At 39.5% G+C, this 18,737-nt stretch overlaps 1 protein-coding gene and 1 long non-coding RNA gene across 13 annotated transcripts in view; one reads left to right on the forward strand and one right to left on the reverse strand.

Annotated features, from left to right (window-relative positions):
• LOC127833505 (excitatory amino acid transporter 2-like) overlaps nucleotides 1-18,737 on the forward strand; it is a 46,346-nt gene that overhangs the window by 7,697 nt on the left and 19,912 nt on the right. For 3 of the 12 annotated variants that reach the window (XM_052358790.1, XM_052358789.1, XM_052358788.1), the window contains exons 8-11: nucleotides 19-252; nucleotides 738-932; nucleotides 3,017-3,151; nucleotides 3,448-3,998. The exons of 1 other annotated variant lie outside the window; for it this stretch is intronic. In XM_052358790.1, the coding sequence (XP_052214750.1) occupies nucleotides 19-252; nucleotides 738-932; nucleotides 3,017-3,151; nucleotides 3,448-3,685 (802 nt within the window). In that variant the 3' untranslated portion in view covers nucleotides 3,686-3,998. Of the gene's footprint in view, nucleotides 1-18; nucleotides 253-737; nucleotides 933-3,016; nucleotides 3,152-3,447; nucleotides 3,999-8,410; nucleotides 8,504-17,161; nucleotides 17,246-18,737 lie in introns of those variants that run through there. 8 more of the 12 variants (XR_008027449.1, XM_052358796.1, XM_052358798.1 and 5 more) reach the window with 5 other exon arrangements.
• Nucleotides 157-3,022, reverse strand: LOC127833509 (uncharacterized). The gene is made up of 3 exons (XR_008027450.1): nucleotides 2,787-3,022; nucleotides 710-925; nucleotides 157-285 (listed from the first exon to the last, which is right to left on the reverse strand). It is a non-coding gene; the product is annotated as an uncharacterized LOC127833509 (long non-coding RNA).

Below are 18,737 nucleotides of genomic sequence, written 5' to 3' on the forward strand. Positions count from 1 at the left end.
GAACTAATCTTTCCAAAGGACGACGCCACTCGGGGTGCTTAGCCTCATTCTGGTGGCGGTCGCCAATATCAAAGACATCGGGGTTATATTCGGTGATCTCGGCATGCACGTGCTAGCGGTCACGGTGGCGCTGTTGCTGCAGCAGCTGGTTATAATGCCCATTCTGTACCTGGCGCTGACGAAGCGGAACCCCTATAAGCACCTGGCAGCGATATCGCGTGCTCTGCTGACGTCATTCGCGGCCACCAGCACGTGTGTATTAACTTCTACAGGGCGTCTGTCTGTCTGTGTAAATGCAAAACTGATAAACAATATAAAATGTTCTACGTATGTGTTGAAGATTCCTGAAATTGAGCAATTATTTATATATATATATATATATATATATATAGCATACGAAATCATTGTCTACGATTCTCACTGTATAGTCCACCTGAAAGAAGGTCTATAATTACTAGTTTGTTATGGAATGAATATCCATGAAACAATATCTTATGAAACTGTGATACGCTTGAAAAGTTTAACAAATGAATAATTACTTTCCAAACATTCTGATTTCGTTTGAAACTTCTAACAGTAACATAATTATATTGAAATGCGAGATCTCTGGAAATGTCGATTTTTCGCATCCTTTTGTTTGGTTCATAATTGTATCCTGCTAAATTATATAGAACACATATTGTTAAAACGAAATAACAACAGCAATAACCTTTAATCCGTTTCGTCTGCCTTCAAAGCGCCGTTGTGTTACCGGAAATGCTCCACGCCTGCGAAGTTAAGCTCGGAGCGGACCGACGGATTGCGCGCTTCGTGATTCCGTTCAGCATCGCTCTTAGCGCCAACGGAAGTGCCGTGTTCATTGCCTGCTCCTGCCTCTTCATCTCCAACTTTACGGGCACATACCCGTCGGCTGACATTATAGCCACTGTAGGGTAAGTAAACATAAGGAATATATTACGGTACTTCAATTGCACTGTCCCGTCTGCCGACTTCACAGCCACTGTCATGACTGTATGTAAATTCAATGAAGTAAATACCGATATGGAAACATTAGAAAATTCATTATGGAGTTGGTTTGTTAGGGTAGGGGCGGGGTTGGGGGACGAATGCGGCAATGCCCATAGGGCTCAAACGAGAACCCAATTCAGAACTGGATTCGCGTGTCAAAAATATTCTTTACGAATTGCTATAAAGAGAATAGACATACGAAAGCATGTACCTCAAAGTATGCTCTTGTTATATAGTCAAGTCTCAACACTGTAATTAATTTAAAGACAAACACATGTTGAATTTTTGAAACGGAACTTGTAAATAAAATCTATATCGACTTCAAACTGGAGTCGGCAATTCATAAAACATTAACAAGCTTTTTTTAAATCTTTGTATGAAAAGCTTTTAGTTCCGGTTGTGTCTGAGCCATTTTTCGTTACAGCTAGTAAATGATCTCGAAAGAATAACCGTCATATAATTTATTTTCAACAATTGAGTATAATGAATAAATAGCAATACGCTTATTTATATTAGTTATTTATAATTGAACCGAGTCATGGTATGCCATATGCGTGCTTGCCGCTCAAGACCAAATTGCGCAATCGCACAGGCTGATATGGGCTACGCTGTCCGCTCTTAAGTCACGCATGATCTGTAGTCTCATTTGCGGACCGGTTAGCTTCTCACTAGACTGCGCGATTGCGAAGACTAGTCTGGAGCTACGCAAGTCACGGATGGCAAAAGACCTATTTTCGCATGACGCGGCTCCATTTACGTCCCTTTAAACACGGAACTAGTGGGTGTATTTTTAAGTTCTGCATCACAGTAACTTCCATTATTGACTGATAGCGACAAAATGCATCTCGGCGGGACGCAAACTGACACTCCTTACCAGAGACGCGGATTCCCTATTGTATTCCAATTATCAAATTAATTATCTCGCTAATTGAATTCTTCCGTTATCGGATCATTGACTAATACACGACAGTCGTCTGAACTAAACTTCAATGCGACATTGTAGTTGTACCAACTTCAATGTGTATGCAGAATATCAAATATTTTCTTTAACAATCGAATATTTGAGTCGGAGTTTCGGATTTGAATATTCGGAAGGTTTCCGAATATTTGAATATTCGTTCCCATCCTCAGTTATTATTTAATTGCTTTTTCTCATTCTCGATATACAATTACAAATTAACAGTACAAAAGTGGGATATTTTTTAATTTTAGGTCATAGTAATGGAACTTTGTGAAAGATATATCCCTATGACCCGAACACGTTACTGTGGATTCCATTGCAAACCTTAAGGAGAAACCGTGAAATGAAAATGTTGCACGTTGACCTAAAACGGAGCAGTACGCGGACTCCAACGTCGGCGTTTGGAAGAGTAGTAAAGCTCGGACTATTCAACGAAAAATCAAGCTTAAATCTGGATTAAAAACGCTCTTGGGTTAGACTGTTTTCGAGAGTATTCTTCATTGTCTTGCGGTATCAACAATGTCGGTGGATTTGAACTATGAAAACAAACAAAAAACTTAGCCCAAAGTTTATTATTAAATGAAATTTTAGCAATCGCATGATTAAAATTCAGTTTTGTAGGAATGTATTACTTATAGGCTTGCTTTAGTTGTTGTGAGTATTTTTCAAAATTATTTTCAGACTGTCCGTTGCGCTTTATTTGACATAGATTTACATCTTTTGTTGTTGTTGTTGAATTGAACTTTACCCAATGGTTTCTAGTCAGTCTGCTTACTTTTTGGTTTCAAACATTTCGGCTGATTTTCTGGTTTCTTACTTTTCAGCTAACTCGCTGGTTTCTGGCCTTTCAGCGTTCTGTCCGAGGTTGCCGCCCTTGAACTCCCTTCCATGCCGAGTGCGTCCATCGTTACAATCATTTCAGCTAATTCGCTGGTTTCTGACCTGTCTGCGTTCTCTCCGCGCTTTTCGCCCTTGCAAGCCCCTCCGTGCCATGTGCGTCCATCTTTACGATCCTTTCAGCTAACTCACTGGTTTCTGACCTTTCAGCGTTCTCTCCGCGCTTGCCGCTCTTGCAATCCCCTCCGTACCGAGTGCGTCCATCGTTACGATCCTGATGATCCTCACCACGCTACACATCCCCGTTGAACCAATAGCGCTCCTGCTCGCGGTCGAGTTCTTCCTGTAAGTTTTATGAGTCCCATCACACGTCAAACACAATCCGGTCTTATGATGATGTGAACGATATAAATATAATTACCACTATATAATTTCATGTATATATTACCGGTATTCCTAATTTTAATAGGTGTCTTTTTATATTTTTAAGTTCATATATTATTTGCCCTAACTGAATAAACTTCTTTGGTGATAAAGTTTTAAGTTTACAGCTGTTACCGGGAATTCCAAATATTGAAAACCGAAACCTTTTAGCGAAACAACGCACATAATGTCTAGGTTGATTTTATTGTTCACCTAAGGGACAGACTTCGCACCGCCAGCAGTACAATGGGTCATACGATGGGGGCCGTAGTGACCCACACATTCTGCAAGGACACACTAACGCCGGTAGGCGACTCTGCCCTCGACATTAACGAAATAGAACTTGAAATATCACGTGACCAAACCAGCAACGATGGAATTATTACGGATAAGCGCGAAGAAAATAACTGCAATGGTGTACATACATGCGAAGAGTCGGACAAGTTGTTGGTGTAGCTGGATTAACACTTTGATGTATTTGCTTCATTCACAAATAGTTATTTGATGTATAAGTTTCTTTGACACAAAGTTCCTTGATGTAGTGACTTCTTTGATACATAATTACCTAAAAGCATGTTATGTTACAAACTCCAAGTGCACTGTAACATCCCGTTTGAAGGATAGACATCATATTTACAAGTAAAATCCTTCCAGATTTGAAATTATATTTTTTTGTTCTAATTTTATGCAAACCCATGATGTTGGCTCCATATAACATATACATGTTTAAGTATGGTTTACTTAAAAAAACAATAAAGTATTCGACCACCATCATCTCAATTATATAATCGGGCCGCGCTCTGTAAAAAGGGGGGTTAAATGCATGTGCGTAAAGTGTTGTCAAGAAAGTCTTTTCTTGGCAAAAATCAAGTAAAGGCAGAAAGAGTCGTCCCTGATTAGCCTGTGCGAACAGCACGGGCTTATCTGGGACGATACTTTACGCACATGCATTAAACCCTCTTTTCAGAGAGCGCGGCTCATATCAATATATGCAGCGTTAAAGTTAGCCCTCAACGTTTGATGTCGCACTTGACGTTGAATGTATCAAGGCTAACGCTTAACGTCGCAACCGCTAATAAATAGTGCAACGGACGCTAAATGTCACAAAACCTCGTGCTGCATGATGTCGCATTTTAAAATTAAAATTTCGCAATGTATTGTACTTCCTCTATATGTCGCAGCATATATTCAGTTATCAGACTTTAGTATATAGAGAATATTATGTGAGTGTTGGATTGAGATCAAGTTTATCATGCGAGGCTAAGAACCATGTTAGCGCGATTTTACATTAATAATGTTCAAATATCGCCTGTTTAGACGATTTTGTTCTTCCGCAGATTCTCCAATTTTTGGAAAAAACATAAATGATCTCAAAAAAGCACGCGACCCGTTTATTCAACAATGTGGGATAGAGGCTAGTTTATAAGTTGGTCGCGTTAACGGCCGACTAAATTTACAGAGCATATTTTGCAAATCAGTATGTGCTTAGAAGCCTTAGCTACGGTAAGAACCGCAACTCACTCTGCTAGGGACGATTACCGCTGCCTGTCTGCAGCAGACGAAAAATGATTCTGCTCTAGCAGTGAGTGTATATACCAGCTTGTAAGACGACATTGGCCAGTCTAGTGTTTATCATTGAAATCTGTACATATTGGCTGCTTTCAGGGGAAACGGAATGCACGTCAAATAAGATTAGCCTGTGCACACTGATTAGCCTTGACAACAGCGAACAACTTCAGTGCCTTCAGTTCTTTGATTCCATGGGGTGTCATACCGTCAATGCACGACTGATAATTGGATACAATCATTTTTTGCATTAGTGCTATCCTTAGAATGATTCTGGCATTGATCATAATGCCCAGCGAACAATATCCTTCCAATTGTATTGGGTAGTAATCCAGAGGGCTGTTGTGAAAATTGTGTAGTTTTTTGGTTTTAAAGGGGCCTTTTCACGTTTGGGTTAATTGACAAAATTAAAAAAAAAGTTGATTCAGATTCACAAATTTTCGTTTTAGTTATGATATTTGTGAGGAAACTGTAATACTGAACATTTACGATGCTCTAAAATAACCATTATAATGCATCTTTTGACGATTTAAAAACCCGAAAATTATTAAGCATTGCAAAGAATTAGTAATTGGGAGAGTTCTGTTGTTGTCGTTATATTGTGTGAGACTACGATGATTGCCTATATAAAGTATAAAATGCATCTGGCATTGTATCCGGAAGGACGGCCGAGTGGTCTAAGTAGTAGGTTTTTACTCTTGGGGCGGTACTCTGAAACTTTCTTAGATATTTTGAATAGAATTTTCTTATTCTTAATTTTTTTCACTAAGAAAGTTTTTTTTTTCTAAGATTTTCATCTTAGAGAAAAAACGTTCTTAGAAAATAAAACTATTTTCGTTCGTAAAAAATTTGTATTATCGACAGAAAAAGCGCTTTGTGCAGTTGTGCGCATGCGCGTTTACCACTGCGAAGCAAACCAATATGTAAACTTCGATGAACAAAGTGTGTCATTCAAATACGTGATTGTAATGTGCTTTAAGATTTCAAATACATTATTTAAATTTAATTTAGGATGTAATTCCATCTTCATCGCATTGACGCCTTTAATAATGAAATCGCTTAAACGTTCAGAGTAGAGTAACAGTTAAAATGTGCCTCGAATTTCGCGCGAATGTGGAACGATTGTTACAATGTTACGTGTCTAAACAATCTTCAATCGTGAAAAGAAAACGGTTGGTTGCATAATGGTATGTTTGAAATAATGTGCTTCTATATTTATTTCATGATAATGTCATTTTGTAACCATTCACCTTCGTCAAGAATTGGAATTCCCGTTTCTAAAAATAGAACATTTCACACGGAATGTAAACATTCGACAAGTTGACTAGTACAGTGGATCAAATAAGAAGAGTGAACATAATTTTTCGCTAGACGACTGCATAATCTCATGCAATTTAATGGGGGAAGACTGTGGCGTTGCGTTTTTGCATGGATCGAGCAACACTGATCCGATGAGACACAGATTCACTGAAGGTAATCAAATTAAAGTGAATGTTATTTTGTGTCTAGCAGCTTTTGCAATAATGTGGAAATACTGAGCCCAGACCGGGGATTGAACCCACGACCTCCAGAGTGGTAGTCAGACACTTTAACCACGTCGCTAAAGAGCTAGCCTAGCTGAAATAATTCGCGTTCAGAATAAATCTGAACGCTGAAACTTCGGTCTGTAAAAACCATAACGAAAAATAAATACAATACTATTATGGAAATTACAGTATTTACACGTGTATATATCTAAAATCTACCCGTTGTTTGACAAATATGAACTAAGATCACAAAAATTACCTGTATTTCATTCGAAATCATAGACATTGAACAATCATTTTCTCAAAGGCAACCATTTTGGCATTGTTGTTGTTGTTCGGTTTACGGAGGTTTCGTCACACTGCAGTTTCGTCACACTGAATTTACTGTAGAAAACGGGTAGAGGGTTCGTCACAATGGTAATATATAGGTGTGAATAATACCGGGAATCTTTAGCACCTTTGATTGACACCTTTCTTCTAAACAGTATAATAATATACTTACCTTTAAACAACACAAATTTATTTGCAAACAATATTACACCAAACATAAATATTTACATATAAAACATACAGATATAATCAAATACAACTCTACTCAATAAACGGTATAATAATATACTTACCTTTACACAACACAAATTTATTTGCAAACAATATTACACCAAACATAAATATTGACATATAAAAGGGAAAGGGGGACGAGCATGTAGAATCCAAGGTCAGCACGCCCGGCTCGCGTATTGATTCTTCGATCCCACCCTGAAATAATGTTTATCTATTGAGCAAAGTTTGTGAACACTGTTGTTTATTATGTTAGGCGAAATAAAAATGCTGTAAACGATGTTGTTTATAACGTTACGTAAAATGAAAAAATAAAGAATAACATAAATTGTTCTTTGAATAAAAGCATACCTTCAACATCGTTGTTAGTCCTAACTGTTTGTCTCTAGACGCTCCAGTTCTCCGGCTTCCACATTGATCCCCGGATCCACGTGCGCTCAACGTAATTGACGACATTCAGAAGAGGACTGCCAACCTGGAATAAGCAAAATTTATGACATATGCGTACATTACAGTTTAATTATTGTATTTTTATAATATATTAAGTTATTAACAATAGAAGACCATTGAAGTAATTAAGCGAATAATACATGTAAATACCACATGTGTTAAGTAAATAATAATGAGGTAAGTTATAAAATATTAGTACCTCTTTAGCCTGTAGCATCATCTGTTCGAAGGCAGGGGTGATGTGTTCGCTCGGCAGATACGGCAAGGACATGACTTTTCCTCAAGAAGAGGAACTTATCGCCCTTTGACGCATAAGCTGTTGCGAGACCCTCATTCACCACCTTCCTGTACACACGTTAATTCCAGTGGAACACGAAGCCTTTCACGGTCGCTCTTGGGTCCATTCATTATAAAACATCAACCTAACTAAATAGTTTCTAACAAGTAACAATTAAACTTGTGTCATATTTACTGAAACTGCATAATTCAAATATGTAAATTGGGAAATTTAGAAAAACAAAATAATGCAATTGTACACTATGAATCATAGTGTACAATTGCATTATTTTGTTTTTCTAAATTGATTGATTTTCATATCACTGTATTTTTGTAAATCTAAATAATACAACATCGTACATTCCCATCAGAGCCTTCCATAGTTGAATGGTACATCATGACTCTAGCAGTTTTCTCTGATGGTTTTCCTGAGTCAACTTCTTTAATTGCCAATTAAAGGCGTGTGTCGCTAATTGATTGTTTGCAATGCGCTAATTAATATGTTTGCACTATCAAGTTATCAATAATTGAAATATCTCATAATCGTAGATTTGTAGACGATAGGGTGTGGACGTGTTTTCATGTGCTCAACACATATGTGTTTTATTCATATATTACGCGCACACAAAAAGTTGGTATTATGGTAGAAAAAGGATAATATGCACGCAACAACGCTAAAAAATAACATAAAGAAGCATATATCCCAATATATTTATTGTGGTAGAGACCGGTTCGACTTGTCCGTTCTGACCCAGAGTGCAGTGACTGATGGGCAATAGTCTTCAGTTCCGGGTCTTGCTATTCTTAGACGATTCTGTTGTATTTATGTTCTCCTTGGAAATCCAAGAATATCCTGGGTGATCCTCAGTCCAAGTGATCCAAGACAGCGACAAACTCAAGTGCAGTTATTTATCTATTGTCTAGTTTACAATAAGTGGCGCTGCGAGCAAAAAATCTATACGTATTTTAAATTTCTAATTGGCCATTATTAACAAAGTAAATGGTCAGCCATCTTGAATTTTAGTTAACAACATTTCTGTTTGTCTGTTATTTTAAACATTTGTTAAGTAACTTTAGGTCATATAGTCCCTATTTACCCTAATATTAAACTAGTATTACGCCTTTTCCCGGAATTCAGGCTAATTACTATATTTTTAAGTGTGTTTGAAACTTTCAGATTTCGTCGAACAGCGTACTATCGAACCGTGTAATTCCATTCTAAATTTAGTCTTTCTGTAAATAGTTATCTCCCTGTTGTTCAATTGTATTTCATATTTGGTTTATCACTAACGTTATCGTATTTCAGGCAAAGGCAAGTCATTATCAACTGTATTATATTCAAATTTGGGAATTTTTTACTTTCGTTTTCTTAAACGTAAATACTGGAGGCTACACTACAGTAAACACTTTTAAGAAATATATTTTTTCTTCTCAGTTAATTTTAACACAACTGCTGTATAAACTGCTGTGCTTTGTCGGCTGGTCACTTGGTGTACTTATTCACTCCGACACTCGGTGAATGTTGTTCACTTGGTGATATTTTGTTTCACTACGTGATTTATTTCATGTGGTGAATTTTGTTTCACTTAGTGAACTCTTATCTGTTCAGTGACAGTAACATCACTTAGTGATATTGTAATCACTCGGTGATATTTCCACCTAGTAATATTTTGTTTCACTGCGTGATTAATCTCATCCGGTGAATTTTGTTTCACTGAGTGGTCTTTATTTTGCTCGGTGATATTTTCACTATGTGATATTTTCACTGTGTGATATTTTCACATGGTGACAATTCTTTTCACCTATTAATACTTTGTTTCACTGCGTGATCAATCTCGTGCGGTGAATTTTGTTTCACTGAGTGCTCGGTGATATTTTCACTGTGATATTTTCACTGTGTGATATTTTCACATGGTGACAATTCTTTTCACCTAATAATATTTTGTTTCACTGCGTGATCAATCTCATGCGGTGAATTTTTTTTCACTGAGTGGTCTTTATTTTGCTCGGTGATATTTTCACTATGTGATATTTTCACTGTGTGATATTTCACATGGTGACAGTTCTTATCTTTACTCGGTGATATCTCCACGTGATCATATCTTTCTCATTTAGTGATTCGTTTCACTAAATGGCATTTTGATTTTTTTGTTTCACCAGTGATATTGACATCACTGCGCGGTATTTTGAACTATTGAGTTTTTATTTATTTGTTTATTTAGTGATTGTATTCACTAAAACAACATTTTGACTATTTTTTTAGTTTCACTTCGCGTCATTTTCGCTGAGTGATATTTCCTCTTAGGAACAGTGTTTATTTAGTGATTTAATTCACTAAATGTCATTTTGATTATTTTTCTTGAGAATTTCTTCATAACTGCAGTTTATCTTTTGTGATTTCACAGCATTGCTACTTCAGCATTTTCAAAGAATACATAAAAAATAAAGGATCCATTTCAATTTTGTTTTTGTTTATTTCTGACTGCAATTTCAGCATTTCCCAAGTGACAAAATAAAATAAATAAACAAAGAATATTTTGAGTTTGTCTTTAATACTCACAATGGCAACCTATAATTCCACTGTCGATCTAGACACAGCCTCATCGGATGAGTTGCAAACCTTGCCAGGCGTTGGCAAAAAGGCTGCAGACGCAATTGTACATATTAGGGACAGTGAAGGTTGCATGACAAGGGAGCTAATAACTCAAATCCCACATTTTCGGGATTCGAAGGGTTCTGGAGCATGGTACGCTTCAGCAAAAGCTCGGAAAAGGAGAAAAGTGAGGGTGAGACTGAGGTAAAAAAGAAAGAGCAGGTTGGCGATGGCAAAGAAACCATTCAAAGGTTGACAACGGTCATCGATCAAGCTCGGTTGAGTGGACCACCGTCGACCCCAGTCGACTCTTTTAAGAGTAGAGAGTCGGGGGCACGGTTTAGGTATAAGGATGGTTGGAATGAGAGCGTAGAACATCCATATCCGGAGTAACCGCCTATGCCGACGCATTCGGGAATGTACCTGGGTAAAAATGGAAAGGTTGAAGATGGTGGCTATTCATACTCGGGTTTTACGCCGATGCATTTTGGGATAAACCCAAGTAAGGAAAGCAAAATGGAAAGTGGGGGCAGTACCCGGGGTACCCCATGCCCATGTATCCGGGAATGCACCCTGGTAGTTGGCAGCCAGTTTATCCTTATCCTTATGCTTGGATGGGAGGGCCAGGGGGTTATATGTTCCCACCCATGCCGCCAGTGCCGCATGGGTATGGGGCTACGCCACAGGTGGTGCCAGACAGGGTACCCACTAATGATACGCCCTTGAAGCCTGAGGTCAAGGAAGGGGCACAGGGGACTCGAAAGAAAATTGCACCCTCAAACGGGGGCAATATGGGAGGAGCCGGGGTGGGACAACAAAAGGCGAGGCTCCAATCTTTGCCCAAATCATTGACGTATGATGGCAAAGGGAGTTGGCAGGCTTTCTTGACGAAGTTCGGGAAGTTTGCCTCAATCTTCGAATGGACGGAGGAGGAAAAGAGAGATTATCTCTGCTTGTGTTTGCCAGATAGGGCCAGTGAGTTCTATGCACTGACTACGGATAGGAACGTATAAATGGCCTATGCGGCAGTGGTGGAAAAACTGGAGAGGCGGTTCGGTTACCGTGAGTTGCCGGAGACGGCAATGGTAACATTCTCGAGTGCGACACAAAGAGAGGAGGAGTCCCTTGATGAGTGGGCGGATAGAGTGTTGACGTTGGCCGGTAAGGCATTCCGGGATCTGCCGGATGCCTTCATGACCCAACAGGCCATATTGCGATTCTGTATGGGGGCCCGAGAGAAAGAGGCGGGAGAACAGGTGATTTACCAACGCCCACAAACTAGAGAGCAGGCTATAGATAAAACTAGAAATGGCGCGGCAGAGGCCGACGCGTATCCCCACGCCGAATGTTTGACCTAGATGTGCCCCAGGGTTGGTAATGGGGCCATGCATAGCTGAGATTGACCGTATTGTCATAAGAGAAGTTCATCATCAATTAGAAGTGAATTGGTGTAGAAATGAAGAAGTTATAGTAAAAGGCAATTTTGGGTGGGTGTGACATATGTGGGCAGGGCGCCCCAGGGTTGGTAATTGTGCCATGCATAGTTGAGATTGACCGTATTGTCATAAGAGAAGTTCAGTATCAATTTGAAGTGAATCGGTGTAGAAATGAAGAAATTATAGTAAAAGGCAATTTTGGGTGGGTGTGGTCTATGTGGGCGGGGCCCCAGGGTTGGTAATGGGGCCATGCATAGTTGAGATTGACCGTATTGTCATAAGAGAGGTTCAGTATCAATTTGAAGTGAATCGGTGTAGAAATGAAGAAATTATAGTAAAAGGCAATTTTGGGTGGGTGTGGTCTATGTGGGCGGGGCGCCCCAGGGTTGGTAATGGGGCCATGCATAGTTGAGATTGACTGTATTGTCATAAGAGAAGTTCAATATCAATTTGAAGTGAATCGGTGTAGAAATGAAGAAATTATAGTAAAGGCAATTTTGGGTGGGTGTGGTCTATGTGGGCGGGGGCCCCAGGGTTGGTTATGGGGCCATGCATAGTTAAGATTGACCCTAATGTCATAAGAGAAGTTCAGTATCAATTTGAAGTGAATCCGTGTAGAAATGAAAAAATTATAGTAAATGGAATTTTTTGGTGGGTGTGGCCTATGTGGGCGGGCGCCCCAGGGTTAGGATTGGGGCCATGCATAGTTGAGATTGACCCTAATGTCATAACAAAAGTTCAGTATCAATTTGAAGTGAATCCGTGTAGAAATGAAAAAATTATAGTAAATGGAAATTTTTGGTGGGTGTGGCCTATGTGGGCGGGGCGCCCCAGGGTTGGGAATGGGGCCATGCATGGTTGAGATTGACCGTATTGTCATAAGAGAGGTCCAGTATCAAATTGAAGTGAATCGGTGTAGAAATAAAGAAGTAAATGTAAAATAACCTAAAAAAATGAGTGATAATTTCTGACGCGGCCCCACCCCAACCGCTATAACTTTTGACCCAGGGGTCAGATCAAAATTCCAAATAGTGCAGGGTCGCACATATGCTCATTGCTACCATGTGTGTAAGTTTCAAGGTTCTAGTGCTTTTAGTGTAGGAGGAGATAGTGGCCAGGACGGACAGACAGACAGACAGACAGACGGACGGACGGACGGACGGCGGAGATAACCACAATATCCCCACCTTTTTTTCAAAAAGCGTGGGGATAATGAAGTGGGCAATCCACACGCATGGCCTGATGTATGGACGGCCAAAGGCGGTGAAAAAGGTAGTATGCGCAGAGGATGTACAAGTGGCGGAGGTGAGGGTTGGAGAACAGAGCAAGATCAACGGGAGGGTTGATGCTATTGAGAAACGAGTTGGAAGGGTGGAGGAGAAGATGGATGCGGTTATGGGGAAGTTGGACAAACTACTGGAAAGGCGGAGTAAGAGTCCAACGACTTCCCCAAGCCGACAATGCTACAATTGCAACGAAAGCGGACATTTTAAGCGGGAATGTCCGAAGTTGTGTAGCAGGACTCCGTCACCTCTCAGTAATGACCGGTGTTTCGAATGTAAAGGATATGGGCATATGAAGAAAGATTGCCCGAATGTCGCACCTGAACGTCCTGATGAGCAGGAGAAAATCCTTGGCTCAAAGGAAGGCAAAACAGTAAGATTTGCAGATTTAAACGGCAGGGGGTCAGTGAAAGTGGTCCCAACACGACCCCGAAGGAAAAGGGCCAATCTGTTGTTGTTTGTCAGATAAGGTCTGGCTCAATATTTCGTATTATCGCGACATTGGGTGATGGCCTTGTGGTACAGGCTGTTATTGACACAGCGGCGGAGGTGACTTTGGTGTCTGATAGGGTGTTCAAAAATACCAGGTGATATACCGGTATTAGAACAGGTGTCGGTTATGACCGCTGGTCGGGATTTGTGTATGACAGGCGCAATTGTTGGCCCCGTCAAGATTGAGATTGGGGGTCAGACATTCATTGAGAAAGTGTATGTCGCGCCAATAGAAGACAGCATGCTTTTGGGACTGGACTTCATGAGGAAGCATGGAATAAAGATTGATATTCCTAGGTCCACAATAAGCATCAGGGACACAGTAGTGTCAATGAACGAGGAAGTGGTGAGTGATGGTCTTAGAGTGGCTAAGATTAAGGTTAACAAGTCTATGTCAGTTCCACCGAACTCTGTAGCATTGGTACCCTGTTCTGTGGAGACTAAGCTTGATACCTTTGTTGTTGAGGGGGTAGGAGTGGACCTCATAGTGCCTATGTCGGTACATACAGGTGAGGGAAAGTTGAGGCTCGCTATGCTGAAGCCGTCCGATCATTCAGTAAAGGTTAGGAAAGGGCGAGTTGTGGGTAGAGCGGAAGAGGCTAGGCTTGTAAATCCGGTGTCACAGGAGTTTTCTCCTGACCGGTTTGTGGAGGGGCTGGAGAATCGTACTGAGGCAGAATGGCCAGAGCACCTTCATGACCTTATGGAAAGGGCACGAGTAGACCTGACCATAGGGGAGCGACTGGCCTATGATTATGATTTCTGTTTTACACAGAAGTGGCTGATGCATGGAACTGAGCCATCTGATAGTGAGCGTAACTTGGTGGTTCAGTACGCATGCATAAAATGAGATGGTAACGACGGTGTGAAGAGAGGTTGATTGCAGTGACAGGTTGAATAACACTCCAAATGGTGGTTTAGCCGTGCGATGCAATCAGTTGGTTGAGCAATATAAATGTGATAGGCTGTGTAGGTAGAATCAGAAGGCTCCTTTTGGGGCTAACTCTGGTTGTTGTTAGAGGAGGTGTTAGTGCCTGTATCGGGTTAAGTTCCGAAAGCCAGACGTGGAGGAGGTCCCGTCAATGCCTAATGGTATAGGAAATGTCGGAGGTTATTGTGTGGAGAATGCCATTTTCATCTGATTGACAGGTGAAGGCAGAGCTCAGTTTGATGGTTCACTCTTACCTAGTTAAGCTTAGGGGAGCAAGATAGTTTCCGGTTTGGGAGTAGTAGAAATTATTGGAATGACTGGGTAGAATTATTTGCATATTCGATTGAATGGTTCCTATATTGTTGAGAGTTTGCAGTGAGTATGAAGAGATTGTATGTTGATGGATGGGCAACAACTTTTTGAAACAAGAGAATCTTTCTTGAATTACAATAATCTTTCAGTTACTTTGCAGTATATTGCGTGTCGGATAATACTATATTAAATACAATAGTAAGTATCCTATGCAACCTTTCCTTTTCGAAAAGTACTCTCAAGTTGAAAAGGCAAAGTATGGTTTAAGAAAAACTGTCAATTATTATGATGTCCTTAATGGTCGACCATGATTGCTGAGTGGTAATTGGTGAAGACGTGATTACACATTTAGATTTCAGAACAACTGTGAACCATCCCTTAAAAATTATTGACGTAAGGTACTCACAAATTGAAAGGCAAAGTATGGTTTTAAGAATACTGTCAATGATTATGATGTCCTTAATAGTAGACCATGATTGCTGAGTGGTAATTGGTGAAAACGTGATTACACATTTAGCTTTCAGAACAACTGTGAACCATCCCTTAAAAATTATTGACGTAAGGTACTCACAAATTGAAAGGCAAAGTATGGTTTTAAGAATACTGTCAATGATTATGATGTCCTTAATAGTAGACCATGATTGCTGAGTGGTAATTGGTTAAGGCGTGATTACACATTTAGCTTTCAGAACAACTGTGAACCATCCCTTAACAATTATTAATATCTTTATTTGTTAAGTTGTGTATGATAAATTGTATGGAATATGGGTTGAATTGTGCAGGTTGTCCATCATTATTTAACAAAAAATCTACGTAAATGTCGGCACTAAACGTCGATAAAGGATGAAATAATGATATGAACCGGGATTCAGATGTAAAATTGATAAGTGTGTGCGAATGCTTGATGTGTGTAAATGGGGTTACCTTAGTGACGGTTTTGGTATTGATGCTATCCCAAACAAAACAGCAGATCGGATAGGGGTTTTTAGTTATGTGAGGAGTACATTGCAAGGCCGAGCATAGCCTTGCTGAAGAGGCCATCGTCATCTCTGATTCAGAGGTGGGGGCGGAAGCTCCGGTCGAAGTTATACCAGAGTCTCAGCAGGCGGAGGGTGCTGATAGTTTGGCTCTCTTCCGAGGTTGAGGACTCCGGTTGAATGTTAGGCAGTGTGGATGGCAAGGAGGTGAGGGTGACGTGGGAGTTGGCTCCAACCGGAGAGGACACACGACTCAGTCTCTCAGAGATGGAGGTGGATATTCCGGTTGGAGGATGAGGTGGAGGTGAGAGAGATGGCCGTAGTCCCAGATTCTGGGAGGGTCAGGTTGGAGGATTATGTGGAGGTGAGAGAGATGGCCGTAGTCCCAGAGTCTGGAAGGGTCACGTTGGAGGATGAGGTGGAGGTGAGAGATTACCGTAGTCCCAGAGTCTGGGAGAGTCAGGTTGGAGGATTAGGTGGAGGTGAGAGAGATGGCCGTAGTCCCAGAATCTGGGAGGGTCCAGTTTGAGGAGGATATGGAGGTGGTGGGAAGATGGTGTGGTCTGAGAGTGGGAGTGCCTAGGAATGCGGCGCCGTCCGCATTGGGTTGTCACTTTCACTGGACCCACACATTAAGTAATCGGTCATGCGGACCCAGTGGGCTCGTTCACCGGCAGGGGGGGGTGGAATTAAAGTGGTGTATGGATTAGTGTGGTTTTGACCAGATTTCTGGTGGGTAATGTGGGATGAAGATACATGGGCTGGGTGGTGTTGGATATGGTGTAACTTGGAGACGGGCAGCTCATAGAGGGTGGGAAAAGATATTGTTTAGAATATACTTGGGCTTTAAATATCCTAGATTTTGGTTGGGTTTTACACAATTGGATTTTCTGTTTAAGCTGTTTGGGGATTGCATAGCTAAATTGGGCTAGGGAAGGGGGCTTGTTAAAACGGGGAGGAGTGTGGTAGAGACCGGTTCGACTTGTCCGTTCTGACCCAGAGTGCAGTGACTGATGGGAAATAGTCTTCAGTTCCGGTCCTGCTATTCTTAGAAGTATTTTGTATTTACGTTCTCCTTGGAAATCCAAGAATATTCTGGACGTTACTTATCTTAAGTGACACAGACAGCGACAAAGCGTAAGTACAGTTCTTTATTTATTGTCTAGTTTACAATATTATTAACAACATCATATTCAATTGCAATATCATTTTATTCTATACAATATATCAGTGTGACGAAACCTCCACTGCCCTCATTCATAATATCAGTGTGACGAAACTGCATTGTGACGAAACCTCCATCACCCTTGTTGTTCTTATTTCGCACCATAGCTATTTCGTACCTATTACTTTTGGGGTATTTCGTTACTGTCGATTCTAATATTTTGAGTTATAGTAGTTATAATTATTCTTTTGCTTCTTTTTCTTCTTATGATTATTATTTCCAATTTCATTTCTTACTGTTTTGTGTATATTGCACACTTTTTTTGTTCGAACTCAGTTACAAACATAGTTGAATTTAACCTCCACCAAGGGAGATAACATAACCTTTACTAATACTATACAAGGATTCATATTGGATGAAACAAACTCGAAATATAGTTTATTAACAGGTAAATTTCGATATATTTTGCTCAATATATACTATCTAGGCAACGTTCTTTCATAATAGTCATAAATATGTGTGTATTTAAATTCAGGAGTGATGCGACCGAAATTCGTGTCGGAACTCTCGCTATTAAAAAGATAGAGTGGACTATAGACGAGTTAATTGTTATTGTTTACATTAGGGATTTTCCGTGCATGCGCACTGACTGGTTGGCAAAAAACACTGGTTACTGTAACGTAAAACATGTATAAAGGGCTTTTGTTTAGTCAATAAATTGCTAACAAATCCAAATAAATCATTAAAACTCTTAAAAATAGTGCAAATATATCATATTTAGTACCACTAAATGTATATTCACGAATATAATTTCCTCTTCATAAAAATGCGATGTAGTTATAAGCATGGAGTAAACATGGGCGGAAGACTAAATACTGACAATTTCACAAAAAAACAACAACAATAAATTAGCCGTATTCTTTCTGATAGCAAGACTTAAAAATATGATATTTTAACAATAACAAAACATCATATAATTTTATTAAGTGGTGTGGATAGTGTTATTTTTCATCAGCGAATGAAAGTGCATTTCAATTATAAAACAAAGCAATAAAAAGCTGAATAATACATTACACTTTTTTATGTTGTGGTAATTGTCTTTTCCATTGAATGAATTTTCGATTCGTTAACATTTAATCACACTAATAATAAATGTTAGCATACATACGGAAAAAAACTCTGCATGTTATGCAAATTGAACTGTCTTTGCATGTATATTGAAATCGCTTTACAAGTGATAAGGAGTGATAAAAATATAGCATTTTATGATCAATACATCTATATATTTAATTTATTCAACGCAAGTATGTTTTACCCTATTGTGATTGCTTGTTTTCTTGATGGTGTTTACGACACTCCAATAACGTACAATCTATACACGTAATAGCGGAGTTAACATTTGCCGGCACCCGTTAAATACCTCAATTGCGTAGAAGTAAAATTGCACAATATTTTTAATTTATTTATAGTTATTAAACACTGTATTATTATGATTAAACTGGCTACTAGTTCCTGTGAATCCATTTCCAAAAATGTCATTTTTTAATGTTAAAATATTTTATTGAAGCAACTGTTCGGTATTTTGGCTTTTAAATTTGGCTTAAATGACTGCTTAATATGCCAAGGGATGACATGGAGGTATCATAAATTGTGTTTAATGACCAGACACTCGTTTGCAACATGTGGTTTATGCAGGGACCCAAGTATAGGTCCCTGGGTTTATGACACCTTGTTTTCTTTGTAATTGTCTGGACAGTATCCGATCATAACGAGATTATCGGGTTGTGATGAACAAAGGTGCAATAAAACACCGAGATGAAAATGCTGCAACAAAGAATGTCAACATTGGTGTAAACAATTAAATCAAACCATTACCTTAATCAAGAGAATTTATTTAATGTTTTTCAGACAAATTAGGGTTCAAATCAGGTACTACCGGT

The sequence above is a fragment of the Dreissena polymorpha genome, chromosome 6 (genome assembly GCF_020536995.1).
Source record: "Dreissena polymorpha isolate Duluth1 chromosome 6, UMN_Dpol_1.0, whole genome shotgun sequence".
Lineage (NCBI taxonomy): Eukaryota > Metazoa > Mollusca > Bivalvia > Myida > Dreissenidae > Dreissena > Dreissena polymorpha.